Below are 27,749 nucleotides of genomic sequence, written 5' to 3' on the forward strand. Positions count from 1 at the left end.
AAATGACCTTGCATAAATGCTATTCTGAGATAAAAGCCGATTCATATGTAAGCTACTGCTCAATGTGTGCTTGCGACAGGAAAAGACAAATTCCTGGACTCTGGAATAAGTACTGGCATAATGCAGCACTATGAAGAAATTTGGCTCTGTTCAAACACTTTGTGTTAACACTGAGAATTCACTGATTAACACAAATGTGCAAATTTCAAACAGAAAAAGAAAGACAGACAATTTTAAATCTACGACATCTGTTCAGTGATAAAGAGTAAATCCTTAAGCTCAGTTCAATTCAATTTTAATTCAGTTCACTTCAGTTTTATTTGTAGCACGATCAAATCACAACAGTTGCCTCAAGTTGTTTTATATAGTAAGGTAAAGATCTAAAATAATACAGAGAAAACCTCAACAATCGGATGACCCCCTATCAGCAAGCATTTGGCGACAGTGGAAAGAAAAAACTTCCTTTTAACAGGAAGAAACTTCTGGTAGGACCAGATACAGGGAGGGGCAGCTACCTGCCACACCCAGTTGGGGGTGAAGTTAAATAGTATGGATTTTTTTTTTTCTGCAATACACTTTTTTTCCATATTGCATAATACTGTCTAATTTCCACCAGAACAGCTTGGGCACAGGACACTAGACCTCTGGGCGTCTCCTGTAGTGTGGCTGTGAAGTGGGCCCTCTGTGAAACCTGTCATCATTATCATCATCATCATCATCGTCATTAGAGCATCGTATGGAAGCTCAATCAAGTTGGATCTTTTGGAGCTGGATGCTTTGCAGCTTTTGCTGTGAGGTGCAAACCCAGTATCGTGCAGGGGGAGGCTGCTGCTACCTGGGAGCGCTTTTGCCATAGAGGCATGCTTGGTCTGCAGCAATATTTAGGTGGGTAGTCAGTCGCATCCACACAAATGCTCATTGTTTTCTAGCAGACAATGCAATGCAATGTTACATCATCTATCGGTGACTTTAATGTTTTAGCTGAACGCTATATATAAATTATGTATGCTTTTTGATGAGCAGATACCACTTGACAGAACTGCAGATTCAAGTTTTTTAAAAAGTAGTCCAGAGTTTTCAAGCATTAGAGAATTCAGTTGCCTTAAGCAACCTAAAGTGCCTATTTCAGAAAAGCAAATTTACCTACATTTTGTAGACACCTATAAGGAAATAAATTGTATGTATTTCAAATTTCACTTCAAACATGTTTAAGGCTGTAGAAAGCTTTGTTATGATGGAAATGAATGAGCATAACACGGTGCTACGCCGTTTAGAGAGATTTGTATGTGAATCATTTGTATTCAGTTTACTTCCTGTACCTTGGAGCTCATCGATCAAACAGATAAACTGCTGTTGATACAGAAGCTAAGACCTCCAGTATGCACAAACGGATCAGACAAGATTGATAAAGCTTTCGACTGCAATTTTGTCTAACACGTTCACTAGCGTGCCAGTGCTAGGAAATATCTTATTGCTATATGGAGAAAATATTTTCCAACTAAAATCATAAAGATGCAACAATGCTGAGAATTTCAAAGAATAAAAAAAGTAACCGCACTGCTTTAAAGACAAAGTCAAATGCTGATATGTTTTTATAATCACGTTGGCTCTAACTCGTCCTTGAATATCCTATTTAATGAATAGATCACATGCTGAAGGCCAATTTGGACGGTAAACTTTTCATTCCAGATAAAACAACAACAACAATACCTGGAATAAATACAGGCCTGGAGCATAAACATTTAATCTTAATCATCAGCATGAAAAGCTTACATGTATCGGGGATGGAAAGAGCCCAGGATCAAACACAAGCTTAGAGATGTAAACACGGCACTACTAAGCAAACAGCCACAATCACACATTTACACCAGCCCAGACTGAAATATACAGGGAGTGCAGAATTATTAGGCAAGTTGTATTTTTGAGGAATAATGCTATTATTGAACAACAACCATGTTCTCAGTGAACCCAAAAAACTCATTAATATCAAAGCTGAATGTTTTTGGAAGTAGTTTTTAGTTTGTTTTTAGTTTTAGCTATTTTAGGGGGATATCTGTGTGTGCAGGTGACTATTACTGTGCATAATTATTAGGCAACTTAACAAAAAACAAATATATACCCATTTCAATTATTTATTTTTACCAGTGAAACCAATATAACATCTCCACATTCACAAATATACATTTCTGACATTCAAAAACAAAACAAAAACAAATCAGCGACCAATATAGCCACCTTTCTTTGCAAGGACACTCAAAAGCCTGCCATCCATGGATTCTGTCAGTGTTTTGATCTGTTCACCATCAACATTGCGTGCAGCAGCAACCACAGCCTCCCAGACACTGTTCAGAGAGGTGTACTGTTTTCCCTCCTTGTAAATCTCACATTTGATGATGGACCACAGGTTCTCAATGGGGTTCAGATCAGGTGAACAAGGAGGCCATGTCATTAGTTTTTCTTCTTTTATACCCTTTCTTGCCAGCCACGCTGTGGAGTACTTGGACGCGTGTGATGGAGCATTGTCCTGCATGAAAATCATGTTTTTCTTGAAGGATGCAGACGTCTTCCTGTACCACTGCTTGAAGAAGGTGTCTTCCAGAAACTGGCAGTAGGACTGGGAGTTGAGCTTGACTCCATCCTCAACCTGAAAAGGCCTCACAAGCTCATCTTTGATGATACCAGCCCAAACCAGTACTCCACCTCCACCTTGCTGGCGTCTGAGTCGGACTGGAGCTCTCTGCCCTTTACCAATCCAGCCACGGGCCCATCCATCTGGCCCATCAAGACTCACTCTCATTTCATCAGTCCATAAAACCTTAGAAAAACCAGTCTTGAGATATTTCTTGGCCCAGTCTTGACGTTTCAGCTTGTGTGTCTTGTTCAGTGGTGGTCGTCTTTCAGCCTTTCTTACCTTGGCCATGTCTCTGAGTATTGCACACCTTGTGCTTTTGGGCACTCCAGTGATGTTGCAGCTCTGAAATATGGCCAAACTGGTGGCAAGTGGCATCTTGGCAGCTGCACGCTTGACTTCTCTCAGTTCATGGGCAGTTATTTTGCGCCTTGGTTTTTCCACACGCTTCTTGCGACCCTGTTGACTGAAACGCTTGATTGTTCGATGATCACGCTTCAGAAGCTTTGCAATTTTGAGACTGCTGCATCCCTCTGCAAGATATCTCACTATTTTTGACTTTTCTGAGCCTGTCAAGTCCTTCTTTTGACCCATTTTGCCAAAGGAAAGGACGTTGCCTAATAATTATGCACACCTGATATAGGGTGCTGATGTCATTAGACCACACCCCTTCTCATTACAGAGATGCACATCACCTAATATGCTTAATTGGTAGTAGGCTTTCAATCCTATACAGCTTGGAGTAAGACAACATGCATGAAGAGGATGATGTGGACAAAATACTCATTTGCCTAATAATTCTGCACTCCCTGTATTCAGTATTTAACATTAAAAGAGAAGAGTGAAAAACCTATGGGCTCACTTCTATTACCTGCTACCATTAATTTGTCCTTACTTCTGGCAGTAATAGTCGTATTACTCCTCAAATGAAAAGTTTTCCATTTCAAGTTTTTCAAAATAAACACAAAGAAAAAGGAAATTTCAACAGTTAGTACAGCAGTCTATATTTAAACACGTGATTTCTGTTTGCTAATGAGAGCAGTAATCATGAAAATCATCATAAATAATGTAAGTTTTGCATTTGTAAAAGTTCAGCTGAAGCATAAATTCTGACATGTGAAAGGGGACATGTCCGGAGAGGTCAAAAGGATGGATGGGTGGATGGATGGATGTGGCAGGAAACAATCATTAGCATCACACTGAATTTTTTTTTTTTTTCAATCTATCCATTCACTCTGCTCTATTATCTTTAAAGCACTGGTGGAGTACAGCCACAAAGAGACTGGGCAACTAAGAGTCACCAGTAAACCTCCATCCATCCATTTGCTTCTGCTTACCCTTTTCAGGGTTGTGAGGGGCGCTGGAGCCTATCCCAGCTGTCATAGGGCGAGAGGCAGGGTACACCCTGGACAGGTCGCCAGTCTGTCGCAGGGCCAACACACAGGGACAGACAACCATTCGCACTCACATTCACTCACACCTAGTGACAATTTGGATTATCCAATTAACCTATCCCCACAAGCTGCATGTCTTTGGACGGTGGGAGGAAGCCGGAGTACCCGGAGGGAACCCACACAAACACGGGGAGAACATGCAAACTCCACACAGAAAGACCCTGGCCTGATGGTGGAATTGAACTCAGGACCTTCTTGCTGTGCGGCAACAGTGCTAACCACCGTGCCGCACCAGTAAACCTAACTTGCATATTTTGGACTGTGGGAGGAGAGTGGTGCGGTTAGGGGAAACCTTCACAGGCACAAGGAGATGGCAAAAAGACTGCCAGCTGGCCACCTGGGGTTACCGAGCCTTCTTGCAGCAGTCCAATCCTCTGCACCACTGTGCCCCATTAAGAGTGCAGAGTTAATTTTGTCACACTAAAAAATACTACTGTGAACAAAATGAACTCTGGGCTTTGGGGCTGGGGTTAAAGCTTTAATTCAACCTTGCGCATAATGACATGCATTTTTAATAAACACAGTGCGCATTAATCTATCGGAAAACCGTATAACCTTACATGTCTGGCTGATTGTCACCTAAACACTGGATATGACTGCAAATGGAACTCAGAGGTGTTATTGATAAATGTTATGATGCTTAATAGCATCCACATGTTTGGTACATTTAATGACCCACGAGGCAGAAGGAAGATTAAAGTGGATTGCAATTAAATCAAAAGCAAGTATAGAAATCCGCTTTCAAGCGCATGTCGAGTCTTTAAAACTAATGCAAGTCCGCCACCCAGTGGACACCATTGTTAGGCGCAACATCCTAAATATAGAAATCTACTTCCACTTGCAATAAAAAATGTAAAACTAAATAAATAAAGCCACTAAAACACAGAATACGAAGGAAAAAATGAATAATACTATTGTGATAAATAACCGTTCTCATGGTCAGTATTTGGCTATACTTTGATGTCTATCAGTCTAGCCTAGAGAAGCAAACCAGGTGAAGTAAATTAATGACTAATTAAGGCACGCTACATAAGCAGCTGCCCGTCAGCCAAGCTTTGGGATAACCGCTCCTGAATAAGTGGATATAGCAGTTTTGACTAGTTAACATGACTAACGACGTATCCAAAAAGAAGGGGAAGAGTTCAACTGAGAAAAAAGCCAAAAGAAAAGCCAAAAGAAGAGAGACTTACGCGATGTACATCTATAAAGTTTTGAAACAGGTGGGTGAAGAAGAAGAAAGGCGCAACGAACCTTACGGCTGCCTCGGTTTTCTTTGTCCTCTAAGTTGCATGGCAACCCTTCTTCCTGCCCTCAGGTTCATCCGGACACGGGGATTTCGAGCAGAGCCATGAGCATCATGAACTCCTTCGTCAATGACCTGTTCGAGAGGATTGCCACAGAAGCGTCCCGCCTGGCTCAGTACAACAAGCGCTCCACCATCACCAGCAGAGAGGTGCAAACTGCGGTGAGGCTGCTGCTGCCCGGGGAGCTGGCTAAACACGCCGTGTCTGAGGGAACCAAGGCCGTCACCAAGTACACCAGCTCCAAGTGAAAACTTCCAGTGCGTTATGTTGAGGAATTTAAACTTGAGAGTTGGCAGATTTGTAAGCTGGTCATTAAAATATTTCACAAAGCCATGATCTTCTATTTTCTTTCCCCCCCAATAAAGTAAAGCCATCGTGGCTGGTGTCGCCACTAGATGGGGTAATTGGATCTATCTCGTTCAGATGCACCTTCAAAGGGGACTTGTGCATTTCATCCTTGCATAAGTTGTATACCGCAGTGTGATGGCAAACTAGAAATTACTCATTTGGAAGCCAGTAGCACTCCGCATTTAAACATTAACATTCCTTTCACCGGCTTGATAACTTTTATAAAAGCCAATAAAGTCAATACAACAGCAATAACCCTTTAGAAATTCTACCTTAGCAACCCATTAGTGCACTGAATGCTATCATGTTTTGTCGGGGAGCTTGAATATTTCTATATATCAAGAATGTCCAAATTAAGCTCCATTAGCGAATTTTCTCTTACCACAATGAGCGAACATGGTGTGGTAGAGGTCTGCCATATTTCACCGGTACAGTCTAATGTATGGATCTATATGTCTGCTGGATGCCGTCCATAACAAACCTATTGAAAACATGGTTCTGATTAAAACATGACATCACACTTTCTTTCTGATTACAGATGCAGATTACAACAGCAGCAGGCACAGGTGGGCACTTAAACAGGTGTCTCCAGTTTCACCATGTAAACTTGAACCTGATCACTGCCAGGTAATATCGCCTTGATTTTTTAACGTATACTTTCTATTATGATTCGAGACCTCATAGTCTGTACGACCACAAATAATAGTCTCTTTTTCACTTCAGACATCGTCATCATCATCGTCATAACAGTTTTGATATTATCAGAAGCACCTGAGCGGTTGTAACTATGAAAAGTGACGTTAGAAAATTAGCTAAACTATAGCTTAGCTAGCTAGCAAGTGATCCTGTTAACCCTGACGACGATGAAAGAATGAAGGGAGGTTTATTTAACATGTGTGAGTGTATGCTGACTTATGCCATGTACTGAAACAAAAAAAGTGTCTTTGGTTTTGGTCACTAATCATTTGAACTCATTTCCGGATTGTCTGTCCAGCTACGAGAAAATAGAAGAAAAAAAAGTAAAAGAAATAATTTTTAAAAGTTATTTCTGAAATTTTGTCCATCATGATAATGGAAAAAATGAGATGATAATTTTATAAAATAAGAGCAATTACTTAATTGAAGGAAAACTTAGTGGTGTTTATAAGTTTCGAAGTTTGGTATGTTGTCAACATTTGTTTTGTGTTGTTTTTGACTAAATACACACTAGCCCTCTGTTTACTTATATTTTAAAATACAGCAATCTTTTCACTTATGATGAAGTTCATGCAAACCTCTGCAAGATCTTTATCTGGCTAGGTCATCCTTAAAATTGAAATATTTATAAACTAACAGAGGAGATAAAGCAACACTGTGTCCTTGTTATGCATTATAATCAGGTTTTTAAGAGACGGCACCATCAGCTGAATGCTACTTGATTACAGGATAATGACACTAGCGTTTGCACCAGTTCAATCTGCATAAAGCGGAGGAACTGATAAAGGTCTCTCTAATTAGGATGGTGTTTACATCGGGCTTTACATACACCTATTAGACTGCACTTATCAACGTCCCACAAAGCCAGACTTACTGTGATAATGCAGGTTGCCACTGACTGTTATTGTTGAGATACCATCTCAGATATTTCCTAGTATTCTTGGTAATGATATGACATCTAGAGACGTTATTATGAGGGTGATACGGCCTTTAATGGCAGTGACTTTGTTCATAATAATCGTGGCCATTTAGGTTTTGTGTCTTGCACTCTTCCCCATATCCCCTCTTATGCCCATGCCTAGTAGTAGTCATCGCTGTCTCCTTTAGGCAGACTGCTATGAACACATTATGGATGGGTGCATTAGTGAGTGATGCAGAGCCTGGGATGACTTGCCTTGTTTTCATGTGAGAGTGCATCATTAGAAAATGTTCCACTTGGCAGGGAAGCGCGTATTAACTGCAACCGCAATGAAATGAGGTTGTGATAGATGGTTAAAGTTATACAGGACTATTAGGTTGAAATATGAACCTCTCAATTGTCATGATGAAACAGAGGGCTATTTGCGTGGTGATCAGTGCATTGAGAGACAATTGGAATCTGCAAAGACCCATACAATACATTATAGGTAGTGGGCTAAGGGCTGAAAGAATACAGAAAAAGTAATCATGCTTCCACTGAATGGTCTGGGGCTACTGTTCAATTCAAGGCTCTATAAATTCATTTAGGTTCTTCACCAACATCTCAAGCATTGTGATGAGATTTGAGGAAAATTTGCAAACAGGAAACCTCACCTAAGCCCAGTTGTAGACTTTTATGTGTCACATGTATAGAAGCAAAGCATTGCTGATTAGTTATCCAAGATGTTTAATGGTATGAAATATGCAAAGCAGATTGTGTGTGCCTAGCTTAATACAACTGGATGAACTATAGTATGATACAAGGAAAATTAGAACAAGTGAGCCTGGATTAAAATCGGAAAATACATACAGTAAGTGCAACAGCTAGCTTGTCTTTAGATAATGTCAATAGCCAATTAAACTTGCCTATCATCTCTTATCAGTTGTTCCACGACCTGAATGCAAACTTCATGGCAGAGACATGTGCTGAAATGTGTATCTAGCGTATTAACCAGCACAGAGTTGCTCAGGCACTGATCTCGCTTTTTCTGATAGGAATAACATGAAATAACACATAAACCACTAAGATAAGAAACACCTGATGGATAATTGATTCATGTCTAAACTTGCACGGTCTTTCTGACTCTCTTAAGCTAACAGCAGAGCCAATTGCAAACACATTAGCATTTAATATTACTGTAATTACTGTGTACATTTCATTATGTTCCCAGTATATTAAATGACTGCTCAGTGTGGAGGGAGGGCTATAGTTTAATTTCTTTCTGTAGTACTGTGGCACACAGTACTCAAAATAGCATTAAGAGCCTCATAATCAGAGGGAACTAATTGCCTATGATTGCATAAATGAAGTGCCTCGCGCTCATCAGGGCCGTTGCTGATGTCCAGCCTCTTACTGACTGCCTTGGGATAGGAAGGTGGTTGACCACAATGCAGAAAGCCTTGGAGAGGCAGCTACTGGTGGGTAATGTGAGGAAACCATAGATTTAATATGTCCACAGGGGGCTGTGAGGGCAGGGGGTGTTACTGCTGCTGATGTTTTTTTGTTATCATCAGAGTTGCCTCCGCTTCACAGAGAGAGAAAAGGGGGGAAAAAAGGAAACACGAATGCCCACCATTTGAGAAATGAATTTATCGAAGTGGCTGTCTTTTTCCCCATTAGTAAGTGTTTAGTTCAGCGTTTTAAATAATTGCGTTACCAGGAATGATATTTAAAATACATTTGGGAGTCAATGAGGCGGGAAAGTGCCTACATGTTTTGCTGATGACACCCGGGCCATTTGGAAGACATCAAAGTAGAGAGGAGGTAGCCCAGATGCATATTATAAACTCATTATGTATATCATTTAAAAGGATGTACTCCAGCCGCAAAAACAATATTCCTAGTCTCTCTCTGGTAATGTGTGTTTTCAAAGTTGAAACTCTTACTCGCCTTCAGTTTAATGTGGCATCTATTACCAACTGTAACATAAAATAAATGACCTTGATTTCCATACCAGAACAGTCGTTAAGGTATAGATGAGATGCGGCTCTGCCTCTGTGTTTTCGAGTAGAAAAGAAGGTAAAACCTCTTCGCCAATATCGTGTATTTCTCCACCTGTGGCGCAAACTTTGTTTTCCGCAGAGCTTGCAGGCATCTTAATAGACTCCAACATGAAGGCGGATAAATACACCTTAAAAAGTGTGTTTTTGATACGCAATGTATCAAATACTGCTAAAATTAGATGGTGATGGTGTCAAATTGAAGGTCACCCTTCCATCCTTGGTGTCTACAGAGCTGTGAGATCTGTTTTGTTTTGGGTTTTTTGTTTTGTTTAGTTTTTTTCTGCTGGGTAGAATTTCTACTACTGGAAAATGGTTGTTCATCAGTCAAAAGAGATGTTTGTCAGATGCCTAGCGAGTAGGCTTAAGAGGCTTAATTATGTGCCGTCCCTCCGCCATCAGAACACTACACGTGGGGCAGAGTGACACAGCGGTTGCCAGTCATTCAGCCTAATGTTCTAATGCAGGGAGCCATGTGGATACATAAAATCCATTAAAGCTCTTGGAAAAAAAATACTGAGCTGAAAAAGGCATTCTGCTAGCTACTCAGGGGCTTACAAATAGGACATTCTTATTTGCTCTTCCTCTAAGAAAAATGTCATGGCAAAATCTGACCTTATAGGTCTGGAGATTTTTTATTTTTTAACATGTTTTTTTTTTTTTTTGTTAAAACAGTGAAGGTGAACAGTGGACAAAAAGGTTCACATCCACTGACTTTTCAGACTTATTATGCTCAATAGATTTAAAGTAGGAAAAGTTGAAAGAACCACACTGAAAATCAGTAGTTTTTAAGCCTCCTTTTGGTAAGGTTTTGCTAAATTACATGTAATTTTAGTAAACATTGTATTACTTTTAAAACAGCATGCACTGGGTTTGATACTAGCAGCCTAACAGAGAGACTTTATAACTTTGCTGGAGGCAAACAGGAGAGGTTTGAGTGGCTGCGTGTGAGACATAAAAATAGCATTTACTTGTCACGCTGCAGGGAGGGTCTCATGCCGAATATCAAAACAACTCGGTGAATCAACCCTGTGAACAGCCGGCGGGTACAAAGTGGACATCAGCCAGAGAGAGTGAAATAACAACAGAAACAGAGAGAAGGGACTTGTTAGACATAATCATACACATATCGCACAACAAGCATGTCGAGAGGCAGCTTTGTCTTCACGTCCATGGCCTTGCGTTCTCTTGAACTTGACAAGGACACGCTAGAGAGATACAAGTACAGCAGGCAACTTGCCTCTCATAATCTGAGTAGCTATATGCTGAAGAAGGAGGCCAACAACAGAGCACTGCTGAAGTCCCTGCCACCAGCTGTCTGCCACGATGTGGTCATCCACAATGCTTTGTATACAGGAGACCTGGAGGCTATGCAGCACTTTTTTCCTAGAGGATCCACAGCAAACCTCATCATTGAGCCACAGGGAGGGGAAATGCGCTGGGCTGCCAGAGGGGAAGGTAAGAGACAACATCTGTCTTCATCAGTGATCTAAGAAGTCACATGAATCGGACCGTATTTTCTCGAGATTGGCATCCAAAATCAGAATGGTTTGAACACAACCGATATTTCCTGTGATTTCACGAAAAAACTAAAGGCAAAAACATATAAAGAAATCACTGCTGTGCATTGCTGAGCAACGTGCATCTGGCGCCTCTCGCTCAATAAATCAATGCAATATTTATAGCCACAGAACCCGAAGAGCTATTTATAGAAACCATCATATGCCCACCACATAATCAGACCTGCGAGTCATCTGTTTGTTCTGTGCAACAGGACAATCCATTAGATTCAGTTGTGACCCTTCCATTAAAGACTGAGTCAGTGTCCGTTTTCAATAACTTGTTTCGTCACTGGCAAAACATCATGAAGGACTTTTTTGTTGTTGCGAAATAATGTGTCACTTCTAATTTCTTAGACTGCAAAACTGTATTAGCTGGATAATTAGGCAGGTTACATGCAATGCAGTCATTGGCTCTCATGCCACTGGTTCAAAGGGTCAAGCACAATATCACATAACACCTCCCTGAAATAGCCCTGTCTGCACAAACAACCTGCATAAGTGGTGCTTCAGGAGAAACCTCACAACTAATACATTTTAAAAACAAATTAGCTCGCTGTAATATGGCTTACGTAGCACCTAGAGTGAAGTGGCGCAAACAAAAGAAATACAGAGAAGATGTGATCGCCACAGCCAAGGCTACAGGTTGTATCCTGCAGTTCTGGAACTCTTTGCTCGTGGGCGATGAGCTGACTATCCTCGGTATCGTGGATGATGATGAGTATGGCTACCTTATTGATGCAATTTATGACACCAGCAACTTGGAGGAGTGGAAGAACTTTAGATTTAACTACAGAGGCCTGAGTAGGTCCTTAATTTTTATGTTTAATCTTGCATCAGCAAGGTTAAACTAGATTTTGATGAAACATGTTATGAGTACATTAAAATGTTACGCTGTATACCAGGGATGTCAAATTACATTGAGGGTTACATACAGTCCACTTTGATTTTAAGTGGGCGAGACGGGTGAAACTCAACTTTGTCAGTGTAAGGATGTTTAACCAAACATCTGATCCCAGAGGTACCTTAATATAAGATAAAGAAGTGTAGTTTCAACATGACATCTCAGTTTTTCCCGCATGATAAATGTGTAAAAGTACAAAAAAATGCCTGGTAGCTCAGACTATCATGTATTTAAAAACCTAAGGTTTTTGTTCCACTGAAAGTTTTATGTTTTAACCAAGAAAAACAGGTACTTCTCTGTCATTTCATTCTTTATCTATTACTTAACTATGTCTATTAGTTTATAGCGGGAAAAGCTGTAAAACATATAAAAATACAGTTGAATTTCCAAAAATGTTTTCCCTATCTAATGTTTTCCAAAAGCCATCCCCTGGGCTGGATTGAAGCCTTGCCATACCTATTCTGGCCCCCAGGCCTTATTTTTGTCACCCCTGCTGTATACTATATCTGCTGAAGCATATATGTGACATATATACTTTATGGCTTGAGTTCAATGTTGGCTTCATGACACTTTTGCTCCCTGTTGGCAGGACTGTGGTCACTGACTTATGAGCAGGAGCTGACGACACCGCTTCACATCACAGCTGGCCGAGGCTTCGCGGACTGCCTGAGGCTCCTGCTGCAGCGCGGCGCAGATGTTGACCTAGCACCTGGCGGCACCACTGCGCTGCACGAGGCTTGTGAAAACTGCCAACCAGAGTGTGCCAAACTCTTGCTGATGCACGGTGCCAATGCCAATGCTGTCTCAGAGGACGGCCTTCTGCCTTTGCATGTTTGTACAAGCCCTGAATCCCTTGAGTAAGTGAAATCCAGTAAAACTATGTAAGGGTATTTTCATTCCTCATCTAGTTCAGTCACTCTTAAGCACCAGTACTTGAACTTGTATCCTTGTAGCTGCAAGGTTATATAAAAGCAAACAAAACCCCTGAGTATATTTACCTGAGCAAAAGGTGTATTTATTGCAGAGTAAACATTCTGTTGTTTCTGTCATTTCCTCCTTCAGGAGTTACATATTCCAGGAGCAGGAGGTGAAGCTACAAGTGACAGTAAAATATATTAAATTTGGGACTGCTGCTGCCCCTAGTTGTAAATTTTGCTGTAATATAAACAGCTGACAAAAAGCATAATGCATTAAAATGCCTTTGAATCTGAAAGGGAAAAAAAATCTAAAGTGTAGGAACAACTGATCTACCTGATTCTATTAATCCTGTCTGCAGATGTGCCAAGTATCTCCTTCAGTATGGAGCTGCAATCAACGGCTGCACTGTAGATGAATATGACACTCCTCTCCATGTGGCTGCCAGGAATGGCCTCCCAGACCACACTGAGCTGTACCTGCGTCATGGAGCTGCTGTGGACAAACAGAACTATGAGGGTCTCACCTCCATCAATTCTGCTTGCTCACAGCCCCAGGAGGCACAGGATCTCCGTAATTATTTCAAGGTGTGTCAGATACTGATAAACGCAGGGGCCAACATCCACACTGAGGAACAGGACAAACGCACTCCTTTGCACATGGCCTGTAAGAATGCGAACCCAGACATAGTGGATCTGCTGCTGGAAAATGGGGCCTGTGTTAACAACATGGACTATGGAGGTGAAGCTCCAATGCACAACATCCTGAAGGTGGTGGCCTACAAGATTTCCCATAGTCCTGAGAGGATTGTCCGCTCTCTGCTCAACCACGGCTCCATTCGGGTGTGGCCCGGTGCTCTTCCGAAGGTAGGGACCTAAATGCTTGAATATTACATGGAATCAGAATAAAACGTGTGGAGAAGCATGCTATCACGGCTACAGCCAATTATTCATCAAGGTGGCTCATTTTGCATAATTAGCAAGTACTGCACATGTAACACCTTGACTAAGATTTCTTTGAAACACTACACTGTTCCTTGCGATATTCCAGACTTCACAACTTCACATTCAAATCATTACCATCTCATGGCACAACATGAAGTGTTGCACTCTCAGCGGGAAACAGACTACAACTATCAGTGAACCCACGTGCACTACACAAAATGCCTGGTTCCTAATTAGGCAAGTGTTAATAGGAGATTAATTAGCACTAATTGCATAATTTCCAGTTAAACCCCTGGAGGGAAGACCAATCTGTTCATTTCACAAGTGTTTAATTACTTTATTTCTTCAGTTCTATGGAGTCACATGCTTGCTCGTGAACTTAAATGTTGATTGTTTAAATCGTACTGCTTTGCTCTGAGTTGTGATGCACCTTGCAGGTTTTGATGCACTGCTCCAAATCGCCACGCACTGTTGAGGTTCTCCTGAATGCCTACAGTCACCTCAAAGTCACGGACACCTGGGTTGAGTCCGTGTCAGAGGAGGTGTTTAAGGCAAGCTTTTTAAATGTGAAATTATGAATTAGGTTTACCATTTTTTAATTATTATTATTATTATTATGTTTAGTTAAATGTTTTAGTCTTCATTGTCTTTAAATTAATACTTTTAAAGTGACCCATCTCAACCCATCTTAGGTAGAGAAAAATATTGTAGTTTCTTATAAATATGAGGGCTTTTAAAAATGAAAAGAACATTAAGTAATTTATCATTATTTTATATTCAGAAAGCTATTTTTTAATCATTCATTTTTAAATATAAGCTGATTGCAAAACTAAACTCAGAATATCAAAGCATCAATATAGAGCCATCAATCTAGTATCAGTTCATCAGTTAAATCTATTTTTTGTGTGTTTCTGTCCAAAAAAGGAACACAAAGAATTTTATGAGTCAGTCTTCTCCCTGGAAATGACTCCTCGCTCGTTGCAACACTTGGCTCGCTGCAGTCTCAGGAGATTCCTGGAAGGCCGGGTACACAAAGTGGTCCCAAAGCTCGATCTGCCCAAGTTCATCAAGAACTATCTTCTCCTGGATTTCAGAGGATACATTCACTAAAAGTCCAATCTGAGTGTGAATATTTGTACCAAATATCGATGGTGAGAAAAGTCCAACAATGTGAATCAATACACAGATTTTTTTTAGGTTGCGTGCTGCCATACATAAGATTTTCAGGAGGCAGACGCAGAGTCGTTTCCTGTCATGTTTTGATCCATGTCTCAGCGCAGAAACACGTTTGATGTTGCACCACAAGAGGGCGCTACAGACTAGAATTATTAAATTATGCAGTGGGGCTGCAGCTATATTGGTTTATATTTTCTTTACTTTTTTGATCACTTTTTCTTTTCTTTTTCTCTTACTTTTACACTTTAATTTAAAAAGGACGACTTGCTTTAAATTGTATACATAGTTATTATCATAGGTCAGCGCTAGGGAGCATAGTAATTATGTTTTGCACATCGAGTATTGCTATCAAAATATTTGCATTAATCGTTTGAGATGCCTGTAATTATATGAATATATGATTAAAACAGGCTTTAAATGAAAATAAAGTTTTCCACTACTGCTGCATGATCTGGTCATTGTTCTTTTCATGTTTCGTGTTTTTATATTTTTCTGTCATGTTTTTGCTTGTAGTCATTTTTCTCTGTGTGTGTTTACTGGCTGTTTTGTCATTGCCGCGTTTTTCTGGAAATTACTAATTTATAACACAAAAATATTTTAGGAAGCACCGGTATCCAATCCAGTATGCCCTCAAAAATTTAAAATTGAAATCAAATTAAGCAGAAATATGTTGAATAACTTTTAGAGATATTTGAATGTGTGTTGTGAAATTATTTTTAGATTTGGTTTTTGAGGTTAGAACAACACAGGCGAAAAAAAGAGCGCTTCTTCTGTTCCATTACTTACTGGGTGGAAAAGTTTAGATGGAGACGATCTGGACCTTTTTAGAATTATTACACGGGGGGAAAACAGCTTTAATGTGAATTTACAGACAGCAGATAGAGGTTCGGTATCATTTTTATATCCCTGCCGTATAAAACTTTGTTTTTAGTCATAAAGAGGTTGAGAACACAGGCCCTATTTTAACACAGTTTTAATTGGTCTTTAAGAAATGAAACAGGCAATCAGAATTTCGTTCACAAAGCGCGCAAAGAGCAGCAACGTAAACTCAGAATAACCCGAAAAAGAAAGGAAGACGAGCTCGGCAAATGGTTTCAGTAGATCAAAGCGAGGTGCTGCTGAAGTCACTTGCAATTATAAGAATTAGCCTTCCCTGGCCCTCCACTGCTAATCAGAGTCGGTGGTGATATGTTTATGTCCTCATGCAATCAGACGACCAGTTGGAGAGCCCGGGCACCCAGGACTCAATAGGGCTAATCATCATCAGTTCCCATTGCCATTTAAAAGGTGAGATGATCTGCGATTAAACCAGTGCTTAAGAAAAGAGATTTTTTTTCTTCCCACCCTATGCGACTTTGATCAGGGACAAATTACTTTTCCAAAAGCGCACAGTAAAATTAGTGCTTTATTTAGTTTCTAAAAAAAGAAAGACAGAAAAAAGCACACGTTGTTTTAATTGGCATATGGCCAGCAAAAGAGATTAAAGTTTATAGATTTATAGATTTAGATTTGGGGATTACCGGTAGTAACTTTAGCCACTGTGAGTCTGTGTCCACACTGAAGTTGACCTTACAAACGGCTTTTATCTGAATCTAATTTCGCAAGCAGCATCTCTCTCTCTCGCTCTCTCTCTACCTCGCTTGCTCTCTCTCCGGGGAGCGATTGTCGTGGCACTTCTTCTTTCTGAAGCCAAACGCATTGTTTTTAGCCGCGGAGAATGGGAGAAACATCTGCCTCTCCTCCCTCCCGACTCTGATGCCCATCGGTCCCAATATTTCAACAAAAGCCACCGTTGTTTTATGCTGTCCCTTGAATCCAGAGTAATTACTTATCATCAATCAAAATTAATAATAGCTGATTGGGTTGGTGTGGTCAACGATTATAGAAGGGGAAGGGCTGGAACAGTCTCTCACACCGTTTTGCAGTCAATGGTGAACCTGGCAAAAGGGGAGGAGGGCTTGAGGAGGGGTGGATGAGGGGGGTGACTCGTCTATTTGGTCTCCACTGGGAAACTACCGCCTCTCAAGACGGCCAAAAAGTCAGAGGCTGAATAAGGAAATGAAGCGTAATTTGAGGAAGATGGATGAGCCCCCAGGGAAACACCCCCTTTTCATTCTTCTTGTATTGCAGATGATAACCAATGCGCTCTCGCCCTCTCTTTCCTCGCGCACACACACACTGTGCATCAGAGAGGGGTGAAGGGAGGAGTTGGAAAGAGGGGACAGATAGAAAGAGGGAGCGTGTGTTTATGTCTCAGTGTGTGACAAATAAGAGGGAAAGGGTAGCGCTGGTGCACACAACAAAGCGTCCGACTGACTGAAGCATTTAGAGCGCAGATATCCGAAGAAGAGGTCTACTTCCAGGGATGACAACACAGCAGAGGATCTACTTTCAATTCACGCTCTCTTTAAACTGAAAGTTTTGCTCGTCGTCGACGGAAGGACATTTGCTTTCAAGTTTTCACCGAACAAAAGTGTTTGCCTGCAAAATGCAGCGACCAGGCGGGCAAGGGACGGCGTTTTCAATCGATTCCCTGATAGGGACCCCTCAGCCCAGACCGGGACACCTGCTCTACACGGGCTATCCTATGTTCATGCCATACAGACCTTTGGTTATCCCACAAGCTTTATCCCATTCTCCTTTATCGTCTGGTATACCTCCACTCGCGCCATTGGCTTCTTTTGCGGGACGACTCACCAACACGTTCTGTGCCAGTTTGGGACAGGGGGTGCCGTCCATGGTTGCGCTCACAACAACGATGCCAAGTTTCTCGGATCCCCCGGACAGTTTCTATCCACCACAAGAGCTGCCTGGTCCACGTTTAAGCGCTGCCGACCCGGGAGCGAGAAGGCAAGAAAGCCCACACTCCGAGGAGCTGCACAGCCGGGACAAGAGCTCTGAGATGCTCAACTTCTCGGAAACTTTTCAGACAATATCAGGTAGGCTCAACCACTTCTACAAGTCATTCTCTTTCATTATATTTAAGCCTCGGGGGCTGCCGCGTAAAAGTGACCACTGTGCGTAAAATGCGATAAAGCGGAGATTAGTGGCCTCTTGGGTGAAGATGAATTAGCAGGTATAGTGTATAGTTCTAGTTAATCTCATCTTTTCACATTTAGAGCTCTTGATTAAAATGCATTTTACTAAATCCCGAGTATGCAGCATAAAGCGAAGCTTTATGAGGGAACTGCCGTTTCAGGCACGTTTGCTATTTTAAAAGGCCGTATTTGGAATGATTTCTGAACCAGTCTTTATTAAAGCATAAAACAGAGCTAAATGCCAAGAACTCCAGTCTATATGTGGATGCAGCATTTTCTAAGTTTCTCAGTTGCGGTGGAAACTTATGGAACAACTGAGTGACCACAAACAAACCGCTGATGATTCAGCATGACTGATCTGATTTTTTTCTGAAATTTTTTTCTGAAAAAAGTTCTTTCACATGATCTCTGCCAGCCTTTTTTCCCCAAAACACACCAAGTGTCGTCCAACGTTGTGAGACATCTGCAGCTGTCACCGCTGATTTGCGGGATCATAAACTATAAAATCACTAAATGCGTATGTTTGCGTGTGTTCTTTGTTTATCTTCGCATTTTAGGCGAGACCAAACTCTACAGTTCAGACGACGAGAAGCTGGACCTAAAATCAGCAGACACAGTTTGCAGCGACCGAGAGGACAGCTCCGCGGACAGCGAGAACGAAAGTTTCTCGGACGGCAACAACTGCGGCGCCCTGTCCCAGAAGAGCAAACTAAAAACGGGCTCGCAGGAGGCGCTACCGACCGGCAGCTCAGCAGGGAAGAGCCGGAGGAGACGAACAGCTTTTACCAGCGAGCAGCTACTCGAACTCGAAAAGGAGTTTCACTGTAAAAAATACCTTTCTCTGACTGAACGCTCCCAGATCGCACACGCACTCAAACTGAGTGAGGTGCAGGTGAAGATCTGGTTTCAGAACCGTAGGGCCAAGTGGAAACGGATCAAAGCGGGCAACGTCAACAACCGGTCGGGAGAACCGGTGAGAAATCCCAAAATTGTGGTCCCCATCCCGGTGCACGTCAACAGGTTCGCTGTGAGGAGTCAGCATCAACAAATAGAGCAAGGGACCAGGCCATGAACTGAGATGAAAATCCAAAAAAAAAGAATATTATTAGAAACACTTGACTCTAGGTTCCACTGATTTGTTGAACGCATGAAGCACAAAAAGGATGTTCCAATTATTTTGTCTGAGGGAGAAGAGGATTTACTCACAGACAGACCAATTATTTGGCAATATGCTCTCATTTTTATTTATTGTTTCTGTTAATATGTAAATATAAATGGGTAAAAACTGGTACAAATGAGCACTATGAGATGCGACTGTAAAGATTTTTTTAAGTATTTATATGTAGGGCCAAACTGTTTTGTTGGTTATGTGCATGTCCTCATTTGATGAAGCTATTCTGGATTTATTTTTTTGTTTGTTTGTTTTGTGTTTCGTACAATTTGTTGGAGACATTTGCATGTAACTTAAGGCGTTTTTTGTTTGGCAAGTGTAGAAACCACCTTTTAAAGCTATTTGTGGAAGAACAAAAAAAATGTGAAGGAATTAACGACCAAACAAGAGACAACTGTAAAGTATATTGACCTAATAAATCGCTTTATACGAAAGCTGGAATCCAGGTTGAATCATTGTTATTAAAATGTAGAGCAACAGCTGTTGAAATCATTTGATTACGCTAAAATGAAAACAAAGGTGGCCTTTACTGTTTAAACATCACGAAAGATTATTGAACAAGTTCATTTAAAAAAAAAAAACTACGGTCAGGCGGCTGTTTTGACTAAAAATATATCCTGATGAAACGTTGAAATTTTATCATAAAAAATATTTCTGTTCATTTTTTTTGGACTTAGAAGACCTTTTTAAAGCATTTTTTAGAGAGTTTCAGTGAGGCGTTAGAAGCACATTAATGTCTGTTTTTGTGTAATTTCATAGCTTCTGCTGCACATCTGTTAGTCTTAATTTCCTGAAGTTGCAAATTCTTTTAGAATCTATTAATTATTTATTTTATTTTATTTTTATTTTATTTTAGATACATCAAGGACCTGAGACGTGGAACAGTCTTTTTTAAGGTAGCAGCAGCAGTGATTGATTTCTCTTTAGGAGGCCATGTTGTCTCAACTGAACTGATGGATCCTCATTAGGCTGAGCACATTCAACACTCTGTAATGAACTTCTCTATCAGTCACTGCACCGACACAAACAGACATCAGCTCTTTAATCTCGTGGCGCTAAAAATGTTTTTTTGTAAATCGATCCAAAAAGAACTAAATATGAACAAGAAGTCATTTAATAGGACGCATTAAAGTCCGCTTTGAAGGCATAATTTATTGGTGCTGTGTCACCAAATAGATACGAGATACTTTATGCATCATTTTAATACAACTAATATCCCTCAGAAATGTCGACATCTTTCGAGATTTACTAAAATATGAAGTATTTCATCTTTTGTTTCAATGGCCGAAGTAGACGATATTTATAAGTTTGATTTCTAATGAATGTTATGATTGTAAGAAGCTATGTTGCTCCTAAAACGCGGATTTTCTTCAGGATACATACACAGACCTGTAGCTAGTAAATGCAGTTACTCGTCTTGTACTTACAGAAACAGACCTGAGCGAATAAAAGCGGTGCTAAATGAAATCAAATCGGAAATTGTACTCTACATGCCAGCAGTATTAACATAATCTCTAACCAGAAACAGCTACCCTATTACAGGAGGAAGGCTTGGTGTTTTTGTGAAAACTTTCATCACGGTCCTCGGTTTACACGCTGTCTCTGAGCTGCTTGCACAAAACCTTATGTTGGATTTTTTTTTAACTTTATATCAGATGGTCTTCGTGATTCCAGAAAGATTCAGTAGACGTCAGATCACGTTTATTTATTTATCATTTGAAATATGATAATGGGGCAGGATTCCTCAGATAATTAATATTTCATGAAATTAAACTTTTGCCACAATAAGGTGGGTTTGGGTTTTTTTTTAAAAAAAACTAATCTCAAATAGCAACAGACATCTATAATAATCTTTACATTTAATTTTCCTCACGCCTCTGTTGAATACAGGCTTGACCTCAGAGCATAAACAGACACTTCATGACCCGGGCACCCATGAGTAGTAAACTTTATTTCACCGTCCACCTCATGCATTAAGATTGTGACACTCACATGGGGATTCAAGGAGTGATGATCGTGTGAAGGTGCAGTGGAAGTTTGATTATGGTCCAAGAGCTGACTAACATAGTTGGTTATTTCCACGTCACTGTGCCAGAGTGCCACAGCTATTTCAGACCCCATGCATGCGCTGCATGGAGGGACTGACGATGAGGAGCCATGACAAAACTCATGATAGGCACTGGCTGTTATCACTGAGATCCTGCAGGTTTAGAGCTGTTAGTGTGGAAAGAAATAATATTGCTGTTATTATTAATGAATTATTAACGTGCAGAAGCTTTCTGGAGGAGAGTAATGTGTAGCAGACTTGAGTTTCTCGGGTTACTGTGTTAATCCATTCAAAGTTTCTAACAGTCTGTTCTTTTTAAGCCGCACATTCAGTAAACACTTCAATCTCGAGACTCCATATTCTGCCATTGTGCTACTTGAATCACAAATTGAAATATCAGAAGTTCTTTCCAGCAAAGACGTGTAACTATTCCCTCATTCCCACCTGCAGAGAGAGAGAGAGAGAGAAAGGGAGGGAGGAAAGCGAGGGAGCTCATTACTGGCTTGGTTGTGTGAGTGTGCAGGCTGCTCAGCGCCGACTGGAGGCCTGACTTCTTGGGAGGGTCCGGACGGTCGTGGCTACAGTGATGTATGGGCAGATGCATCAAATCGCACAAGATAAACAAGCGATGAGTTTCATCAGGGCCATCATAGCTTTAATTTGGCTGCCTAATGAGTCAGATCTAGTGGCGGAGATAAGAGTTGTCAGAGGCCCGGCTCTAATGAATTTCTTGCCACTTGTAATCAAGGTTGCCTGTCTGAGGGGGGATGATTAATGGAACCCTGGAGGATTCCCTCGGCCCTCAGCCTTCATTACAGCTAATGCATTCTCAGGCAAATTAACAGCAAAATGCAGGCAAAAGCCAACGGGGAAGGGGAGAAAAAGTAAGGGAAGAAGGAGGGAAAGGGAGAGAGTGATGGGAACAGAGCGTTTATATAAGACAAAGGAGTGAGAGGAGGGTGAAGAGGAAGATGGCACGGTGGGTATGAAGCAGCCAGGTTGGGCAGCAAGTAGGGAAAGAGAGGTCGATCACTGAGAGGATGGGGAAATGAGTATGGAGACGTGGGGCAGTCAGGAAGGGCAGGGTGCAACATGGATGTACTGCTCAGACATGATGGAGCTGGAATTGATAATGGATGTTTAAGTCTGTGGGGGATTCAGGAGAGGAGAGAGGGTCAGGGCAAGAGAGGATATAATTACTGGTTAAAGAGACTGCAAGATTGAAAAGAGGAGGAAAAACAGGGAGCAACAGAACAGATCCACATCAGGACAGGCAGCAAGGAACATGTAAGATAAACATTTGTTCAGTGCCACCTTGATGCAGCATTCATATCAGGACTGGGTGCATCACTCACTGCCGGTGACCTGCGGCCAAGCAGCTTCTGCATAAGGGAAGTATGGATTTAATGTTTGCAAATATGGTCTCGTCAGGTCTTTGTGTGCCCATCCATCAGCCTCAGACCCACCTCTGCAATCTCGGAGGCAATTTGTCTGAGAAGAGGTGGGCGGCAGAGAGCCCTCCTCACTGTTTAGCAAGCCCTGATGAAATATCAAAACACACGGCGGTGCAAACAAGCGCTCCAGTCTCACCACAACAAACACAAGTGGCCGGGGTCTGCCAAGACACGAGGCATGGTAATAAATTACAAGACCTTTTTTTTTCTCCCTAGGTAAGAACAGACAAGCACTAGTTTAGATATGTGCGAGCAAACCCTTTAAATTTTGACATTAAAGACCTTGAAGGTTTATAAATCTTAAATCTACAATTATTATTATTAAACAAAACACAAGAGTGTTACCTGATCTTGCAATAGTCCCACAGACTACCTTTAAAGGTTCATTTGATATCATTTTTTTACATTCCCTGGGTTTCATGGCCTGCTACCTTAATCTGAGTTAACTCTCAGCTCTTTGTAAGCTGAACTTTTCCTCCAAATAGTTGCTCATTGCTATCAAAAGCCAAACAGGAGGAATTGTTAGATATATATCTCATGATTAGTGCATAGAGGCCAAAAAGAGAAGGAGTATAAACGAAAATAAGTTCAAAGGAATGTGAGATGGATTTGATTTTTCATGACAGCAACCGAACACCTCCCATCTAATGCTGCTAAAGGATAGCTGGTGATAATGTTATTCTAAATTAGCCCTATTAATTTCCTCCCTCTGAGGAGACTCCAGAGGAAGGTCACTAATCCGCAAGGTGAAGTAAGCAAAGACAATACTACCCAATTACTAATAAGGAAGTTGGTTGAGAAAATTTGTTTTTAAGAGCTTTAAAGCGTGACATGGGGGAGTCAGTCTCCATTTCAAGGCAGCGCAGAGGGAGGAAGAGGAGAAACTAAAGAGAAACCAGGTGATAAAGAGCAAACAATGCTGGCCAACAGAAAGAGGAAGGGGATGAAGATATGCTGAGACAAGATTAGCAGGAAATAAGAAGTGGATTAGTGAGGGCTTGACTCCTCTGAACACAGATCTTTCAGTTTTCCCCACAGTGTTGTGCTGCCTGACACTAAGCCCAGCTCTTTATCTTAATCCTCTTTCAGCAACTGTTGGGGGTCCCTCGAGCAGGAAGTGAAGAGGGTGGTTCACTTACCTCGAGGCAGGCCTGGCTGAGTTGTTTCGGACACGAAGTTTGATGAAGGGACACGCAAAAGAGGAAACGCGACTTCTAATTTGAAAGAAAGCCTCACCTTCACCGTTAAGGCACAGCAAGACAAGAGATGGGAGAGACAGGAGTGTGATGGATAATGAGTGAGCGACACACACACACACACACACATACACAAGACAAATGCGTTGATTTCCCTAAATCCAGGGAAGGCTACATCGTTTTTATTTGAGTGTTTATTAATAGGTCAACTGTCAGCCAAGCATCCAAGCATACAACAAGTTATTCTTTAGCTTTTGATTCACGTTCTGAATGTAAAGGAATTACAATAGGAAAATGAGCAAAAAACAAAACAAAAACAAGAAAATATATTTACATACTGCATTATAAATATGTTAAATGTACATCATTATACACAAGTACCAAAGATGGTCGGATAACGGCAAGACCAAACAGAAGTACCTTAAAAAAATATGCCAAAGAAGAAACAAACAAACAAAACAAAACATATCAAAATACGGTTTGTTGGTCAGGAAGACCGAAAACCATTTCAGTTCAGGAGTTTGTCTTCAGATAAAAGCATTAAGCTAATATTTACACTTCATCTTGTTTTCAGGGGAAAAACAGGCAGATTTCTAGTGTTTTTTTTAAATCATCTACAGTATGTAAATAAGGGTAATCACTGTACACGCTTAACTCCTCTTACTGATCCCCTTGGACAACAAAATGCACTCAATGAAACAGGTTGGTCAAGTAAAGATCAGAAATAAGGCCAGTATCACATTACAGTACTAGTAAATTCAAAGAAGTCAGTTTGATTTCTTTTGGGGATGTCTTCAAAGATTAATTTGACATTTTATTAAATATGCTTATGCGCCTCTTGCTGGGAGGAAGACAGGAAGATCGATACGACTGTTAGGTGTGCATAAACTCCAGAGCAAGAAACCCCAGAAATATAGGGACGTATGGAGTAACTTCTTTATTAAGCCTAGTTCCATCGTGGTAACGGCTCTGTAAACAAGGTGCAATGTACCTAAGTAGAACCTTTACCAAATGTGGTTGATAACTACTTCATATGGCTGCTCTGGAAAAACATCTGTACACAATCTTCCCATCAAGAAAGCAAATAAGCATATATTTTTTTTAAATGTCAAAACTTTCCTTTACAGTATCTCCATCGCCTGGATGAACAAAACCCTCTTTTGACCCCATGGTCATTTTCAGTAGGCTCTGAAAACAGGAATACTGTAACGCAACAACGAAACCATGTAGATAAGGTACCAAGTTCATAACTTGCTCTGTAAACAAAAATTCTGCCTATGTAAACACGTAAAATCAAGATGTTTTAAAACCTCACAAATGGCAGTTTAATAAAAGGAGAAATACACCCACATTGTGCCGACTCCATCTAAAGTCATTTTTACGTCCGAGTCCCACTTACTCTAAATGAGCTGGCTTATCACGTCTGTGGAATACTGTACATTTGTAATAATGCAAACTAATTATACTCGTCTCTCTATATATATGAACATCTTTGCTCATTTGAATCCCTAAATGTCTCACGTCAGTCACGTGAATGCGCGTTGTTAGCTCCCTGCTTTCGGGCTGACAGGTTCTCAGGGGGAGAGCACAGAGGTTTAAGGAGAAGGTAAAAGGCTGCTTCTCATCGACTAAGTTCAAACTTCTTATAAGGAATAAGGCAAAGGAAGAAGAACTACTTTTTACAGTGGTCTGTACATTGTTACACAGTTATGATCCCAAATCGTCACTGACAGTTTCTGTCTCCTCTCTGGCGTCCTTTCAACAACAGAAATGCCCACGAACACGCGAGCACAGACGTATCGTAGCGTTGTGTACGGACGCACGCGCGCGCGCGCACACACACAGTACCAGTATATGCATTTCACAGCAACAACAGAGGAAGTCTTCTTTAGAGTACCAAATACGACAGCCTTCGGCCCCAGGAGGCGAGTGGATATTCCAGGACGCTCACGGGATGAAATTGCGCGAATCTGTGTCAATTATCAACACAATCTTGTCATTTGGGAAATTACTCCAACAAAAAGATTGTAATGGCACAGTTTCACTGCTTTAATCAAACCTTTGAATCTGAATGAATTCTGATTGAAGAGGAACGCGTACAAAGCCATGTGGCTCACTGGTCATAAAACATTATGCCCTTTAATTCCTTTGTAGTCACGGACACTTTTACCCGAGCATCACAATAAGGGTGGCGAAGGAAATGACTCAATTTCACCCGATAGGAATTGTGCAATCAACTCCTTTATGATGATCTGAATCCATTTCCCTGTAAATTAAGTATCTAAATCATTTGGACTCTTTAACTATAATTGCTTTGCCTTTGTATATGAATAGTATGTCAAGAGTTTGATAGCTGTGTTGAAGACATGCATCATTACGAAAGCCTGCAACAGCCACTGATATCAAGAGAGATTTAGTTTCTTTCCCACATCAGTGTTTTGTCACTTCTAAAACTATTCTTTACAGTTTTATGTTATTACACTTAGGATTGGAAATTTGAAGGAAGTTTCTCATTCACACTGTATAATCAGTTCACATCGCAGAAGGGGAAGACATAAAAAGGAAATGTTCAAGCATTAAGGAAATGCTTTTCGTAGAGTAGGTATGAATGCCAAAGTAAGTCATTTGTTTGGTTGACGCTTAAAAAACAAAAAAGCTTAAAGCTCATCGTGATCACTTCAGACCGAGATTGAATAAATTTAACAAACAACAGGAATAAAAAATAATAATATAAAATAAACAATGTACAATGTCCGAAACCCCAAACGCTCCCGCTTCTGTCAGCGCGGTGGAATATCTGCAGTAGGTCCGTCACTCCTGATACCTATCCGTGCGTACTGGTTTTGGGTTACACAGTGTGAGAAACAGAGGAGGAAGTACTGGGAGGAGACACGGGTGGGTTTAGGTGGGTGCTCGTCTGCAGCTGCTTTCTGGCTCCTACATGATGCTGATACTGCGGTTGAGCTCACACTGGGCGTTGTTGTTGTTGATGTTGGGGTTGCGGCGGCTCATGTTGGGTGTGGGCACGGAGGTCAGGCTGCTGGTGTCGTTGGGGCAACCGTGTTGGAGTAATATGTCCGCGCACTCCTGGCTCACAGCCCGCCGAGCGTAGGACAGCGGCGTTTGGCCGCGGGCATCTCGGCTTTTCACATCCACACCGTACTGTGGGAGAGAATGGTTGGCAAGAAAAGAACAAAGGCCAAATTTAGGACATAAGCATAAAGTACAAGTAACTACACGTTATTTTTGGCACGTCCTCTGGAATTAATGCTTATGATTTAGGTTCATTGATTAGATTTAGTAATAATGTGATACGTTTTTGATTTCCCTGAAAGCACTCTGTGAAAAGCCCTTTTTTGGTGGGGTGGTACAGTACTGTGCAGTCTTGAGCCATCCTCCACCCCCCATTTCTTTGTATTTTGCTAAGAAAGTTGGAAATACAGCATATAAGAAAGACGTTGTTACATCTGAACAAGCACAAAAGCCAACATTTGGTATGAACACCTGTATGTATGACACAGCCTCTATTAGGCAAGCTTTGTACATTGTAATGACCTCCTTATGTACTGAGACCTGTTAGGGCTGATTTTCAGTCCAGTTCTTGTATACACTGTTTTCTCCTTATCTCCTCTGTACATAGTGATGATGACTAATTAAAAAATGGTTCTTTGCTAAGTTGTGAGTGCCGTTTTTATACTTGAATATACTATAATATACTTGAAAATACTAATATTCTATAATATTTTGCCTCCTACATTTGCCTTCCCCCAAGGTTCTCCTCTTTTTTTCCACATTGCCAAATGAATTCTTCCATGTTGTGAAATTATGCCCAGTTACTCACTGAAATACCTCTGTTGTCCATCCAATTCAAAATGCCACCTAATACTAAGTACTTAAGTGCTACTATTTATACCAAAACATACAATGAAACAGTAGTTTGTGTAGATTTCCAGATA

At 41.0% G+C, this 27,749-nt stretch overlaps 4 protein-coding genes across 6 annotated transcripts in view; 3 read left to right on the forward strand and 1 right to left on the reverse strand.

Annotated features, from left to right (window-relative positions):
• Nucleotides 1-5,129: 5,129 nt before the first annotated feature.
• h2bk1 (H2B.K variant histone 1) lies at nucleotides 5,130-5,720 on the forward strand. The gene is made up of 2 exons (XM_086270943.1): nucleotides 5,130-5,303; nucleotides 5,399-5,720. The coding sequence occupies exons 1-2, from the start codon at nucleotides 5,190-5,192 to the stop codon at nucleotides 5,633-5,635; spliced, it is 351 nt and encodes a 116-aa protein (XP_086127069.1). The 5' UTR covers nucleotides 5,130-5,189; the 3' UTR covers nucleotides 5,636-5,720.
• A 553-nt stretch (nucleotides 5,721-6,273) lies between these two features.
• asb10 (ankyrin repeat and SOCS box containing 10) lies at nucleotides 6,274-15,330 on the forward strand. Of its 3 annotated transcripts, none has more exons than XM_086272859.1 (6): nucleotides 6,274-6,362; nucleotides 10,746-10,847; nucleotides 12,442-12,709; nucleotides 13,129-13,633; nucleotides 14,149-14,262; nucleotides 14,636-15,330. In XM_086272859.1, the coding sequence occupies exons 2-6, from the start codon at nucleotides 10,760-10,762 to the stop codon at nucleotides 14,819-14,821; spliced, it is 1,161 nt and encodes a 386-aa protein (XP_086128985.1). In that variant the 5' UTR covers nucleotides 6,274-6,362; nucleotides 10,746-10,759; the 3' UTR covers nucleotides 14,822-15,330. The 3 variants fall into 3 exon arrangements, with proteins under 3 accessions (XP_086128985.1, XP_086128983.1, XP_086128984.1); XM_086272857.1 differs by having other exon boundaries at nucleotides 6,324-6,362; nucleotides 10,375-10,847; XM_086272858.1 differs by lacking the exons at nucleotides 6,274-6,362; nucleotides 10,746-10,847 and adding an exon at nucleotides 11,393-11,752.
• Nucleotides 15,331-17,115: 1,785 nt separating this feature from the next.
• gbx1 (gastrulation brain homeobox 1) lies at nucleotides 17,116-19,623 on the forward strand. Its single transcript, XM_086271983.1, has 2 exons — nucleotides 17,116-17,826; nucleotides 18,483-19,623. Exons 1-2 carry the CDS (start codon nucleotides 17,376-17,378, stop codon nucleotides 18,995-18,997), a joined length of 966 nt encoding a protein of 321 aa, XP_086128109.1. The 5' UTR covers nucleotides 17,116-17,375; the 3' UTR covers nucleotides 18,998-19,623.
• A 4,319-nt stretch (nucleotides 19,624-23,942) lies between these two features.
• Nucleotides 23,943-27,749, reverse strand: part of agap3 (ArfGAP with GTPase domain, ankyrin repeat and PH domain 3) — a 72,603-nt gene continuing 68,796 nt past the window's right edge. The window contains exon 18 of the mRNA XM_086273317.1: nucleotides 23,943-26,955. Within this exon, the coding sequence (XP_086129443.1) occupies nucleotides 26,731-26,955 (225 nt within the window). The 3' untranslated portion in view covers nucleotides 23,943-26,730. The remainder of the gene's footprint in view (nucleotides 26,956-27,749) is intronic.

This window comes from Aulonocara sp. 'chitande type north' Nkhata Bay, linkage group LG18, assembly GCF_057382095.1.
Source record: "Aulonocara sp. 'chitande type north' Nkhata Bay isolate Kocher_YH1m ecotype deep benthic linkage group LG18, A_spYH_male_GT1.1, whole genome shotgun sequence".
NCBI lineage: Eukaryota > Metazoa > Chordata > Actinopteri > Cichliformes > Cichlidae > Aulonocara > Aulonocara sp. 'chitande type north' Nkhata Bay.